General features: G+C 43.5%; 1 protein-coding gene across 1 annotated transcript; it reads right to left on the reverse strand.

Annotated features, from left to right (window-relative positions):
* Positions 1–3,808: 3,808 nt before the first annotated feature.
* LOC125530120 (aspartic proteinase 39-like) lies at positions 3,809–12,863 on the reverse strand (the record flags this gene model as incomplete). The annotated part of the gene is given in 10 exon segments (XM_048694519.1): positions 3,809–4,148; positions 4,289–4,360; positions 4,502–4,574; positions 10,604–10,694; positions 10,933–11,003; positions 11,090–11,252; positions 11,884–12,108; positions 12,190–12,437; positions 12,577–12,706; positions 12,832–12,863. Coding segments are annotated over 10 exon segments (1,254 nt in total), but the record flags the coding sequence as incomplete, so codon positions are not given.

Consider the following 12,863-nt stretch of genomic DNA (forward strand, 5'->3'; position numbering starts at 1 on the left):
TGAAAATAATACATGAACAATTTTTTCTAATCCACGAATTTCTCAAATAAAACGAATAGGTGTTATTATGAATATTTAAAAACTATTTGTGTTATTATTATGCAAACATTTTTATAATTCATAAGTATTATTTTAGAATAATACATGAAAAATATTTGAAATTATCTTATTAATGGCATTATAATTTGCATACTATCTACAAATTTCTGAAAAATAAACAAGTGCAAAATGGGTCGCCGGACCACAGCCCATTTCTGTTCCATGAGCGCTTCCGTTTTTGTACATTAATCTTAGTTACTCTTAATAGCTGTCTACAGATGTGTGGCGCAGTTTGTGTGACCTGTATTGTATTAGCATTAGGTCGGGGTTCGAGATCTGGCAGTTAAACTTTTCATCCCATCGATTGTTGATTTTTTATTTTGCATAGAAGAAGAAGAAGAAGGGGTTTTGTGCAAAAATGCGTCCATGTGTCATTGACAGCGGGCATGACATCGACGGATACGCTCGCGTACAGAGAGAGTGACTGTATTTGAACAGTCTCGCAAGTTTAGTGATCACAAACACGTATTTTGCAACTTTGTGCACCAAAATGACCGCCGCGTGCAAGTTCTAAGACCTCTGGTGTATTTACCTCATTCAATTTCCTAAGAATGACCAATATTTGGCGGCAACGACGTATAGTGCACAATTTCTTGGCCTCGTCGACTTAGATATACCTCTTTGGGTGTGTAAGAATTGGGCTTCTCTGAAATGCATTTTTTTTTGCTTTGTTGGTCATTAACAATAGGATTTGGATGGCTGCCCGGCTTCGGCGCAAGGGCAGGCCATTGTTACACAGCTAAAGTTTGGGGTATGATCAAAGCATGGCTTGGTTTACATGATGCCCATCCAACTGATTGGAGAGGTATGGTTTTCGTCAAGGAGTGGTGGCGCAACATTGCTTCCGGCGGGTCACAATTTTGAAGGGCGCTTCTTCCCCTTATGCATCTTATCTTTTGGGAAATCCGAATGAGCGAAATGCACGTGTGTTCCATAGCACCGCTATTTCGGTCGGGTTGCTTGTGACTCGGAACCGAAAACTTGGTTGTGGTGCCTTGTCGAGGCAAGATGTTTGTGTAATATAATGCCGCGAGAGTAATGTCTGTAACCTGCCATTTGGCCAAGACTTTTAAACCTTCTTCTTATATGAAAATAGCAAGCCTTTTGCTTTTTTGAAAAAAGGAAGATTAGTACAGAAATCCACCGGCTTGTATAGAGGCCTTGCTGCCCCTGATCGGATCGGAGGAAGATGAAGAGCAAGAGAAAGCCATGGGCGATTAGAGGCTGGATAATTATTTTTTGCAGGTTCCTATGTATGGTTTGCTGAATCATTTCATTGCCTACAGAGTACTAGTAGTTCTTTTTGAGAGAGAATACATAGTTAGTAGTGTGTCCCTTACTTTGATTATTCAACCCTCAACGTACCTGCTATTTTTACCGAGTATGTCAAATTTGGGGCCTACTGATCTGGTGGCCGTGTGCAGGCGCACACCCTTCGCAGGTGTCTGGTGGTACGGGCGTTCACGCAAGTAGAGAGTCAACACCAAAGTTTGCCGGAGTAAAAACATGAGGTTAAAGCACCGGAGGCCCACAAACTTTTTTTTTTATGGGAGGCCCACAAACTTGGTTGGTCCCTGATGGTTCAGTTCACAAATTTGCAAAAGCAAGCTCCACTACCCGGGGCCAACGGGAGTCCTATTTACCGCGCACAGAGGGGTGGGTAGCGATCAATCGCGCAAGTGCCCGCGAGCTCGCACACTATTCGGCCGGCCCAGTATGGCTGGCTGGGTTTCTCTCCCACCGGTTTTGGGTAGGTTCTTGAACCATTTTTCCCTTTTTTTTCATTCTTGTTTTTTTCTTTCTTTTATCTTTTTTTCTTTATCAATTCCGCAAACTTCTTTTCAAACTCGTGGACTTTTTACCTAATCCGCAAACGTTTTCTCAAACATGTGATTTTTTCTTCTGAAAATTGCGAATTTATTTTAAAATTTACGAATTGTTTCGTAAATTGTGAACAAATCAACTTCACAATAATTTTTCAAGTTGTGTTTTTTTAAACAGGTGAACATTTTTGTGAAATTTCATGAATATTTTTAAAATTCATTAACATTTTCTGAAATCTGAGAATATTTATTGAAATCTGAATTTTTTTTGAAATTTGGGATCATTTTATACATTCATGGACGTTTTTTTAATCAGCAAATATTTTTAAAGTTTGGGAAATATTTTTAAATTCATGAATACTTTTAAAATTGGTAAAATATTTTTTAAATCCACAAAAAAGTTATTTTTTCTGAAATTCTAGAACAATTTCTAAATTCAGTTTTCTAAAAAATATTTTCAAATTTGTGTAATTTCGAACATTTTTCGGAGTTAAAAAATAGAAGAAAAGAAAACAAGGGGGCCACGTGCCTGCACATGGGCTCGCCCTAATCGTGGGAGAGAGGGAGGGGCGCGTATTTGTAAGCTATTTTCTGTGCAGATCGCTGAATAGGAGGACTCCCGGTGAATATTGCCAGTTGTGCACGGGCACCATGGTGCCCGTTTCAAAAATACATTTTTTAAAGCGCAGAAAATGTTGAAAATTTTTGTAAACACAAACACACATATATACTACATATGTGCAAAAATTCATTACATTTTAGTTTCACATGTGGTGTACAAAAAAGACAAATATGTATTTTCAAATGGCCGGAATTTTCTTTTTGTACAGCTTACGAATTACATTTTTTCAAAACAAAATTTCTTGGATCCATAGTGAATACATACAAGTTTCCACAGAATTTGATTTTTTTTAATAAATAAATATGATTTATATTATTTTTTCAGAAAAAAAGGGAACCATGGTGCCCGAGCAGTAGCACACAAGCTTTGCATTCGACTCCCGGGGGCAACTAATCCACAGGTCGCCCCTAGAGGGCCTTTCCAGCAGGCAATCTCTATGGAGCGGAGCCGCCATTTGACGCGCGCTGGGAGGAGTAACCTTTTTTTCTCATGAATGTTGACAGGAGAACTGTTACATCCATAGAAAGGGCTACTGCAAAAACACCTCAAAGGAGGAAGCATAGCAAAAACCTGAACAACGACAAGTCATACCTAGCTAGACTAGGTCCAAAGCACCATAGGCAGTACAGTACAAGAGAGGCCAACACCACACAACACACAGCCGAGCAATCAACGTCACCTACGCCGCTATCAAAGTGCATACCGACACCATCGCATTGGGTCTGCTATAAACATACTCGCCAACCTCGGCCAACCTTATCGACACCGAAGAACGGCATGCCCGTAAGAAGACCTTATCAGGCTATCAGCAGATCAGTTCATGCAAGTGGGTCCCACTTACTTGTACAGATGCCCTTAGTAGAACCTCGGTGTTTAAATTTTTCAACCTTATGCCATGTACGTAATTTCAAGATATTATCTGAAACCTTCGAATATGACTCGAGGCGTCGACAAGATACATCATGCATTTTGGCAGGTCCAGACAGATTTCACTTGATTCTTTGCTGATAGTAAAAAAAATATGTTTGGTCATATTCTAACTCACTGGAATAGAGTTTGGAATTTATAATTCAATTTTTTTGTGGCATCCAAATACTAATATTTCTGAAATCCAACTAATGGGAGCAAAACAGAGTGTACAAATAATTAAGCTATTATGCACGGGTGTACCCGTGCTGGAGAGGTTGTAACTTGATGTAAATGATGGCAGAAAATATGGCTATTAACCAACAGAACATCATATGCAGTTGACGCCATCAGCAAATAATTCTTGGGCAAATGTTTTCCATATATATTCTTGACATGACAATCAGTGTACTTCCTTTCCTTCCCCCTCATTTTCCTAAGACAACATAGGTGTATATACCCCTATCCTTTCCTTTCTCTGTAAGAACTAACAACAAAACACAACAAAATGGCTACAAGCATACAGAGTTGTGAGAATCCGCGGTTATGTTAGAACATTGTATAGCTGCACAGCGCCGTTACTAGCAATACAAACAAGGGCTTGTGCCACTGAAATCTCCATCCAGATGAGATATCATGTGCATTCACAGTGTATATTGATCCAGTCTTGTCATCCTTGATTTTAATGCTGGAGGAGCCTGAAACCAAAATGAGCAGGTTCGACATGAACTTTTGTGGAATATTCTTTCTACAAACATTCTCGTAGTGCGAGATGGTCTCTGGTTGAGTGCATAAAGGAACACCGTCGTATTTTTACAGAAAAGCACAAGAAACTTACAGTTGTAATCGGTCCATCCAATAACTTGGTTTTCCAAATCATAAAGAACCAGTCTGTTTGAAAATGCTAGATCTGAAAATAAGTTGGCAAACATTAGATGCAGCGTCTGGACAAAACTACTAATTTAATACTCCCTACGTTCCAAAATAAGTGTCGTACACGACACACGACACTTATTTTGGAACGGAGGGAGTAGTTGAAACCAACATGTACCTCCCAAAAGCACCATATCTTTTCCATCCTTGGTTTGCAATCCACCAGTCTGGAACCCCATGCAGTACAGCTCCTGCATAGCAGGAAATCTATTCAGTACTACAAAATATGTAATATCGCAATATTTTTCTTAACTGAATATGATTATATAACGATAACTTAATTAAAGTGGCATTGAAAATACAAATCGCCCCAATACATAAAAGACTTGCGGACCAGTGCACTAAAAGAGGAAAGAGAGGTCTACAGTGGCTCTCAAGAGAGGCCATGCACGCAGGTACAATGCGACCCAACTACTCTCCGGGATCATACCGCGCAACCCTAATGCACCAGCTCAGCACCAGGCACAAGCTTCTTCTGGATATTCAAGCCGGCAGACATGCTGCGTAGCTCCGTTGAAGGTGCAGTCATTTCAATGCTTCCATAGGAGCCAAGCAGACAGCAATGATAATACAGCTAAAATCATCTTACATGAAACAATCACAAGTAGCAACTTTATATATAGGAAAAGGGTTGATGAGTTGCGCAACTATTTGTTTAGAATCATGACAAACCGAATTAAACTCCAAAAAATTTCTGACCTATTTAACTATAATAAGCATGGCCATAAGAGCCATCACTGTCCTTCAGGAAAAAAAGATCAAATAAAAGCAGAAATCAAAAAGGATGCCTTCTGGAAATAACTCCGGGATAATACTGCAACTAGGGCTCATGTCATCCCAGAATCTGAGTCGTGCTGCAAACAGAGGGACTGAAATATAGATACTAAAACAATGTCTTAGTGAACTCCTAAATTCAATATCGATTAGGGTGAGACCAGTACAGGCAGCTGTTGCGAGTTGGGGTCATTCCCATTCCATTACCTCAAAATCCCTATTCACTAGGGTAAGCTCCTGAGCGAGGAGTGGAAGGGACAGAAGACTGGTTTGAGAAAAAAATCAGTAGTTGAAAGGGCAAGCTGTTGTCTTATGGAGGACAACTCCTGATCAATGCGGTGCCGACCAATCTACCGATGTGTATGTTGTCCTTTTTAAGATACCTAAAGGGGGTATGCAAACGAATGAAATTTACTACAGAGCCAAGTTTTTCTAGCAAAGTGAAGAGCATAAATGGAAATATTGGTTAACTAAGTGGAGCACCATTTGTAAACTGGAAGTTCAAGGCGGCCTTGGAATGGAGGATCCGGGGATAAATAAACAAATAAATGTTTGCTCAACAAATAGTTGTTCAATCTGCTAAGTAAAGATGCGGTATGACAACAATTATTAGGAAATAAATATCTCCACTCCAAATAGGTAGGTGTTTAGTCATCTCGTCCTATTTTAGCCGGTTGTGGCAACTTTTATCTTTTTTGGTTACCTTTTCTTTTGCTCCGAATGAGCTTGTACTAGACCGCGGATCTTGGTGATACTTTGCTTAATAAAAGGGCTGCATGCATCATCATGATGCAGAGGCCAGGGGCAATCCTCCTTTTCAAAACAAAAACCTGTCACAAGTGACGTTGAATCGGAAGGACTCACCATTCTGGATGGGCCTTTTAAGAGTCAAAAGACAATTTCCGTTGTCTGGTACGGCTGAAAAGTATATTTGGAGGCATACCAGGCCACAGGGTTAGTCTGTCCAGAGGATGCCCTTAGGAGTCAAGGTGCTCCTTTCTTCAACGGCGCCCAGTGTCGCCTGGCCACCCACGTGGTGGTCCGAGGGTTGGTGTAGATGGCCGAATTCGAGTCTTCAAACTTCTCTCAATTCTTGAGAGTTTCCACCTAAATATGAGCAAGTTTACCAAAAGCATCCAAAAGGTGATGCTAGCGGGCGGGGCAGTGTAAAGGGACCACCGTAGTGTCCACTCGGGCGGCAGGCGGTGGTCTCGCTAGCCAGTTAGCGGGCGGGACTCGAAGGGGCAATGGCCCTTGTAGGTGCGAGCAACACCCGACGCTTTTAGGAAACCGTCGTCTAGATCCTTAATCTAGCTTTCAACCCCATGGACGGGTCTTGGTTCTTAATATCGTCCGAGAGTCCTCATTGATGACATCGTTCAAGGTAGAAGCCCACTGCTCGCGACAATTCTCCCGCTCCCGTCCAAGGCACCGGGCCGCAGTATCCTTCATGGACGGGTCTTTGTCCTCAATGTCGTCTAAGGGTACTCGTTGGTGACGTCGTTCGGGGTAGAAGCCTGCTGCTTGCGACAATTGCTCCATCCACTTCCAGGCCACAGTATCCCTCTTGCGACGTTATACCCTTGCGGGATCTAGATGGGGGTCCCATAGACCAACACTAGTCCTTCCTACGCACTTTGTTCTCGTGCGCACCCAGGATCAACTTCCCAGGCGGTCACCCATATCCTCAAATTGCTCCAAGCCAAACACGCTAACTTTGAGGTTCCTTGCTTGTGGCTCTCAGAAAATAAGGAATTCCTTGTTGATATGAGTAGTCTATTATTCCTATTAAGCCATGACGTCACATACACCCCCACTCAAAGGAACCGACGTCCTCGTCAGCCCAACAGGAACGTTCCCTCTTACTTAGCACTCATCTATGCACGACAGTGCCAGCATCCACATGTGCCCATGTCGTGTGCCACGACAGACAACACGCACCATGTATATGTCTGCGCCACTAACCCACACATGCTTGTGTAATTGCGAGGGCCGGCTTTGATACCATTTGTGATGCCCCGGCCACAACCACTGGTTTCCAACTGTTACGCCTGACAAGATCTAGATTGGCCCCACAAACCCAACACTAGTCTTTCCTGTGCACTTTATCCTCACTCGTGTGCACCCGGGATCAACCTCTCGGTCGGTCACCCATCCTCAAGTTGCTCCAAGCCAAGCATGCTTAACTTTGAGGTTCGTTGCAAATGGCCTCCCACAAAAGAAGGAATTACTTGTTAGTCTATCATTCTTATTAAGCTAGGATGTCACACACATTGCCTTGTCCTCAACCGGGCTACGTCTAGCTAGCCAAGGCTTTACCTCGTTCCAGCCTAGGTCGCTGAGTCCCGTGCCTCCCCCACTCTTTTCTTGTTCCATTGCCAAGTGTGAGAGAGAGAGTGCTAAGTGCCTCCCCCCAAGTGAGGGGAGGCCCTGTATTTACAAGGGGATCTCCTGGGATTTTATCATACAACGCCTTGCCTCTTCTCTAATATTAAAGGTGGGATGGTGGAAGGGGTATCCTTGTGATATTGCTGTAGGGTTCTAGTGATTCCTATGTCTATTTACCATCCGCTCTCATCTCTTCATGCATGAGAGGAAGAGAGGTTGTGCGTGATATGATATCACAAGAATGCCCTTCTAGGATCTCCATCTCTTCCTTTTCCGAGGTATCCTCGATATGCGAGAACCTTCTACTATCCAACTTTGAGAATACTGATGTAGCGTGCACAGGATGTGCTTTGCATCCATACGTTTGGTCTAACTTCTGGCTTTTGAGCTCACGAGTTAGGGCTCTCACATTCTGGTTGTCGTTTGGAAGTCTTCTAATCCTCGACAATATTTTACGTCAACTCCCGGTGACTCACCTTGCTCTTGGCTCCGTCTTGGTGGCTAGGCCGTAGCACTCCGGATTTACGGGCTTGTCGTGAACCAACAACATGCATGATGGGCCCGCGAGGATGGGTGCCAAAATTCCCATCTCCGGCTTATACTAGGTACTCCCTCCGTCCCATAATATAGGACGTTTTTTGACACTAGTGTAGTGTCAAAAAACGTCTTACATTATGAGACGGAGGTAGTAATGATGGGAAGGAGGCGCGTGTGGGTATTCTCACATACCTAGATCACTATGAGTGATGTTTGCATCGATAGGATGTGGACTCCTTATACAATAGCCCATCAAAAATCGGGTGGTTGAGCAATGCCCGTCCAAGTTGCTGCATCAATCCCAGAGAGGGGCAACACACTAACCCGGATGGATGTAAATGTAGAGTTTGTGTGACTAATCTTGTTTGGCTTTGAGGCCATCGACGGGGTGATGATCGTGGTTTGGGCATTATAGGGCCATCGGTGTTTCCTCCCTTTTCCAGCTAGGATGGCAAGATGGGGTCATTGATGACGATCCTCTTGCTATAACGTTATTGAGTCACGCTTGTGACTTCGTCATTTCATTCGGAAATTTTGTGTGTCTAGTCATCCACGATGTTGCGCGGCTTGGGGCAGTTTGAGTGCCATGGTCCTTCCATGGAGGGCTGCTGCAGCCCGACGTTGCAATTCTTCTTTGAAGGACCGACATGGCCTGATGTGGTCTAGGGGCATTGATCCTTTCTTGCATGGTCTCATGTGGCTTGACGTGATGTTAGTGCCCTCAGGGCTCTTAACCCTGGAGGCGATTTTGAAATTACGCCCCCGGTGACCGTGAGTCTCTTCTATATCTTTGACATTATGGTTATGGGCCATGGTTGTGGGTTGTGCTCTTGAACTTTTTTTGCCAATGGCAATATGTCACCTGCATACCTTCAACGATGCCTTGAAGGAACCTTGCACCGGGAACAACATGCCTCTTGCATATCTTCAACGTCATCCAATGGTATGGTTCCCGACCATGGTGGCGCCTTGAAGGAACTCTGCCGCCATGAGCAACATCTCTTGCATACTTCAACATCGTGATTCCCCATCATGGTGGCGGTCTTGAAGGAACCTTGCTACCGAGGGTAGCGTGTCTCCTGCATATTTTCAACGTCATGGTTCTCAACCATGGTGTCTTGAAGGACCTTGCCACCACAAGTGAATCTTCTCACTCTTCCTCCGAGTTGTCGTGGTTCGTTACTGGTTTCAATCTTCTCACTCTACCAGTTGTCTCATCATTTGGTAATTCTGGCTTCACGACCCCAACTATGGTCCTATCTCTACATAGCACTTTGAGCTCCTTCGGTATCCTAGTCTAGGGTCATGAAGCTTGGCGAGACATGGTGAAAATATCTAGAGACTTGGTGAAGGCAACCTTCGAGCCAGAATTTCATGGCTCTCATGTACAGACAATCGAGCGAATTTCAAGGCATCGAACCCGTAGCCGTGTTATCATGGGAAGCAGAGTTAAGCTATCAAAACTGACAAAAGTCCAAATCAAACAATTATGGAAACAAAGAGGGCCGACGTGTGTTGAAGAACAGCTGGCAGTATTTGACTTGCTACGAGCCAGCTGTTAAATGTTTAGCTCATGTGCTAAGCAAAGACCAGCAAAAAAGGAAATGGCATGGGATAGCTTGTTTGTTCTGTTTTTACTCAAGAAAGATGTAATTATGAAAATGTGAATTCTGGAAGCAAGTTACGATTACAGTCAGCTAGCAGTGGCACTGTCTAGTACTCCCTCATTCGAAAAATAAGTGTCGCTTAGTAACTTCATGGAGCCATGAAGAGAAGTTGAAAATTTTATTCCTCAAAAAAGAAGGTCAGCTTTGTGCCATTTCATTTTAGGAGAACAAATCCCACATAAAAAAGGGCAGCCCAGTGCACGTAGCTCCTGCTTGCGCAGGGTCCGGGAAAGGGTCAGGAGAACAAATCCCACAGTTAAAACCAATTGAACATACTTCTGAAATGAAGACAGTTCAAGAGGCAAGCATGGCACAATATTATGAGTACGTGACACTGAAGATAGATAAAGTACAGGGTCAAATGAAACTACATAAATGTAACTCACTATGGGTCTATGATATACACCATATATGACATGAGGGAATAGAATATAATGAGTCAAAAGTACACTCCAAGCGCATCACTAACACCCGAGGTATGGAATAGGAATATATATATTGATTACTCAAAATATAGAAACACTCATACATTTTATAGTCAGAAAGCAAGGAAATCATGGAATGAAGTAAGAGGAGCAAAACTTTTTTTTTATGTCACCTTAAGAATACCAGCAAACGCAGAGGCATTAAATTTCGTGTGTGTGTGTGTGTTTTTTGGAGCCAGTTGAAAAGTTTGTTGATGCAGTTCAACAAATTGTTAAGTAGACTTTCTTAAAAACACAAAACTAAACAAATCGTGGAGAACATAAGTAAGCATGACAACAATTGAGTTGTGCGCTTAAATTGTAGATGTAATGCTGCTAGTTATATATTTTCCTAGAAAGTAGAAACAGTCCAGAGCAATGGTTTATTACCCCATTTTGAAAAAGATAGTCATGTGGATGAATATTCAGTGGAAGGCCGCCCTCAAAGTGAAAGGTGATTATAGGAAATCCATCGTCTACACTGCAAAAAATTGAGCAGAAGTATCAGAAACATAGGAAGATAAAAACATCAGAATAACAATCTTTATTTGAATCAAGATATCCATTTGCCCTAGTCTCTTGTTTAGTAGAAAAAAATAGACAAAATGAGGAGATAACCCCTTCGTGTTGTGCATAAGGCCACTATCGATATCTACCATCTAGTGTGAACTTCATGGAGAGTGAGTGTATAAGCGGCCACAATCGAGAAGTGAGCATACCTTCCAGAATATCTGAAACATTGGAAATCTTGATCATTTTTTAAGGGCATCTCTCCATACTGAGCAAATACCTATAAATGAACAAGTGAAGAAGATATGATGATTAGGACAACAAGCCCTCCGCTGCAAGGATTGGTTCACATCGAAGCTTCCATACCTTAGACATTATAGCATTATAAACCACCCCTGGTAGATACGCCAATGTTGTTCCACTGTCAATAATGGTACCCTTACTTTCCTCTATACCAAAAATATTTGTTGGAAGCTGTAGCTTAACACCACCAACATCAATTGCTTCCAAGTTGACATTGTAATGCGGCCTACAAAGTAAGTTCTCATAGGGTGTCAAATACAAAAAAAAAAAAATCAGTGACTTACATGGCAAAAGTATGCTTAAGATGTACAACCAATGTATATTTCCTAAAATTATATCATGATAAAAGAATATTTGTCCTTGACTAGTCTCCTAAATTATGTCTAAAGATGGGTGGTTTGTCCTAGACTCTTACTACTAAACTATGCCTGTGGCTGAATTGTGATAGATATAACAAAATAGCTGCAGAAACAATTAATTGACATACAGTTAGTAGTAGGACCCAATTATCAATACATTTTTATACAACTTGAGGCACATGAACAGGTCGAAGTGTCAGGCATGGAGAGTCAGCAAAATATCTGATGTGGCATGTTAGAAACAAGATCTCTTGGTTAAGTCACATTTGGTTATTCTGATGTGGCATCTTAGAGACCAGATCACATCCAACACCACTAAAGTCACACCTCATGATCTTGTTCTTGTTAAATCTAAACACCATGGATTCCAAAATCTGTCCCCGTAGCTCTATAGTTTCATATATCATCTACTAGCACCACATCATCAGCACAGAGCACACAAAGGAATCATGAAGAAACATCCGAAGGAAGTAAACATAGAACAGTAAGATGACATACATGCCGGGCACCAACGGCGTTGTGCTCACTTTGGGCTGCACGACATCCCCAATAGCAAAAATCCCTCCACCATTTATGGTGTCCAAGCAATGTGCGAAGACCTTCCTCACTTTTCCTGCAGCCGCTAACTGCGACAGCATGGATGAATTTGACTGACCAAATCCAAGAATCCCGTCAAGAGCCTGGCTTGACGACCCCAAATCTCCACCAATCTTAGCACCGCACCTACAAATAAAGGCAAAATTACTATCAGCTTCCAGCTCACTGCCAAAGAAATTAAATTAAAGTGTTTCCTAGAGAGCGTACCCAAACGTGATGCTTGTATTGGCCGGGGTGGTTTGGCTATTGCCAGACACCTGGTTGTACTGCAAGAAGTCCGTGACAAAGAATCCCGTCGTGGAGCTTCCGTCTCCGTATGAGATGCTGTACTGGCACGGCGCGGCGGGGACGCAGGACGGGAGCACGCCGCCGTGAGTCGCCACGCAGAACTCCTGGCCGCACGTGACCCCGGTGCCGCTCGACGATCCGCTCGGGTCGTACAGCGTCAGCTCTATCTACAACACCCGCCACGGCCGGTCGTCAGGATTCAGGAACCAAATCGAACGCTGACGCCTGAGCAAGCATCGAATCCGCGGAGCGGAGCAGAGGAATTGCAGGGGAAACGGAAGGGATGCGAGCGAGTCGAGAGAGTACCCCGAGGCCGCTCTTGCGGGGGCAGGTGTCGCAGGAGACGCAGTTGACCCAGAGTATGTCGCTGCCGGTGTCCACCTGCACGTAGTAGCTCTTGGCCGGCGTGCCGATCCCAATCTGCGTGAAGTAGAGCCTGCACCGCCCGGTCAAGTCAGACGCACCCGCCGGAGAGCGAGAGGGGAAAACGCACGCTACGCACTAGTACAGTAGCAGAAAGGAGCGGCGCGGGCGCGGGCGCGCGAATCGACTGATTATTACCCGGTCTCGGTGGGGAGGCCGTTGCCGCCGAG

Source organism: Triticum urartu, unplaced genomic scaffold (assembly GCF_003073215.2).
Source record: "Triticum urartu cultivar G1812 unplaced genomic scaffold, Tu2.1 TuUngrouped_contig_6086, whole genome shotgun sequence".
NCBI lineage: Eukaryota > Viridiplantae > Streptophyta > Magnoliopsida > Poales > Poaceae > Triticum > Triticum urartu.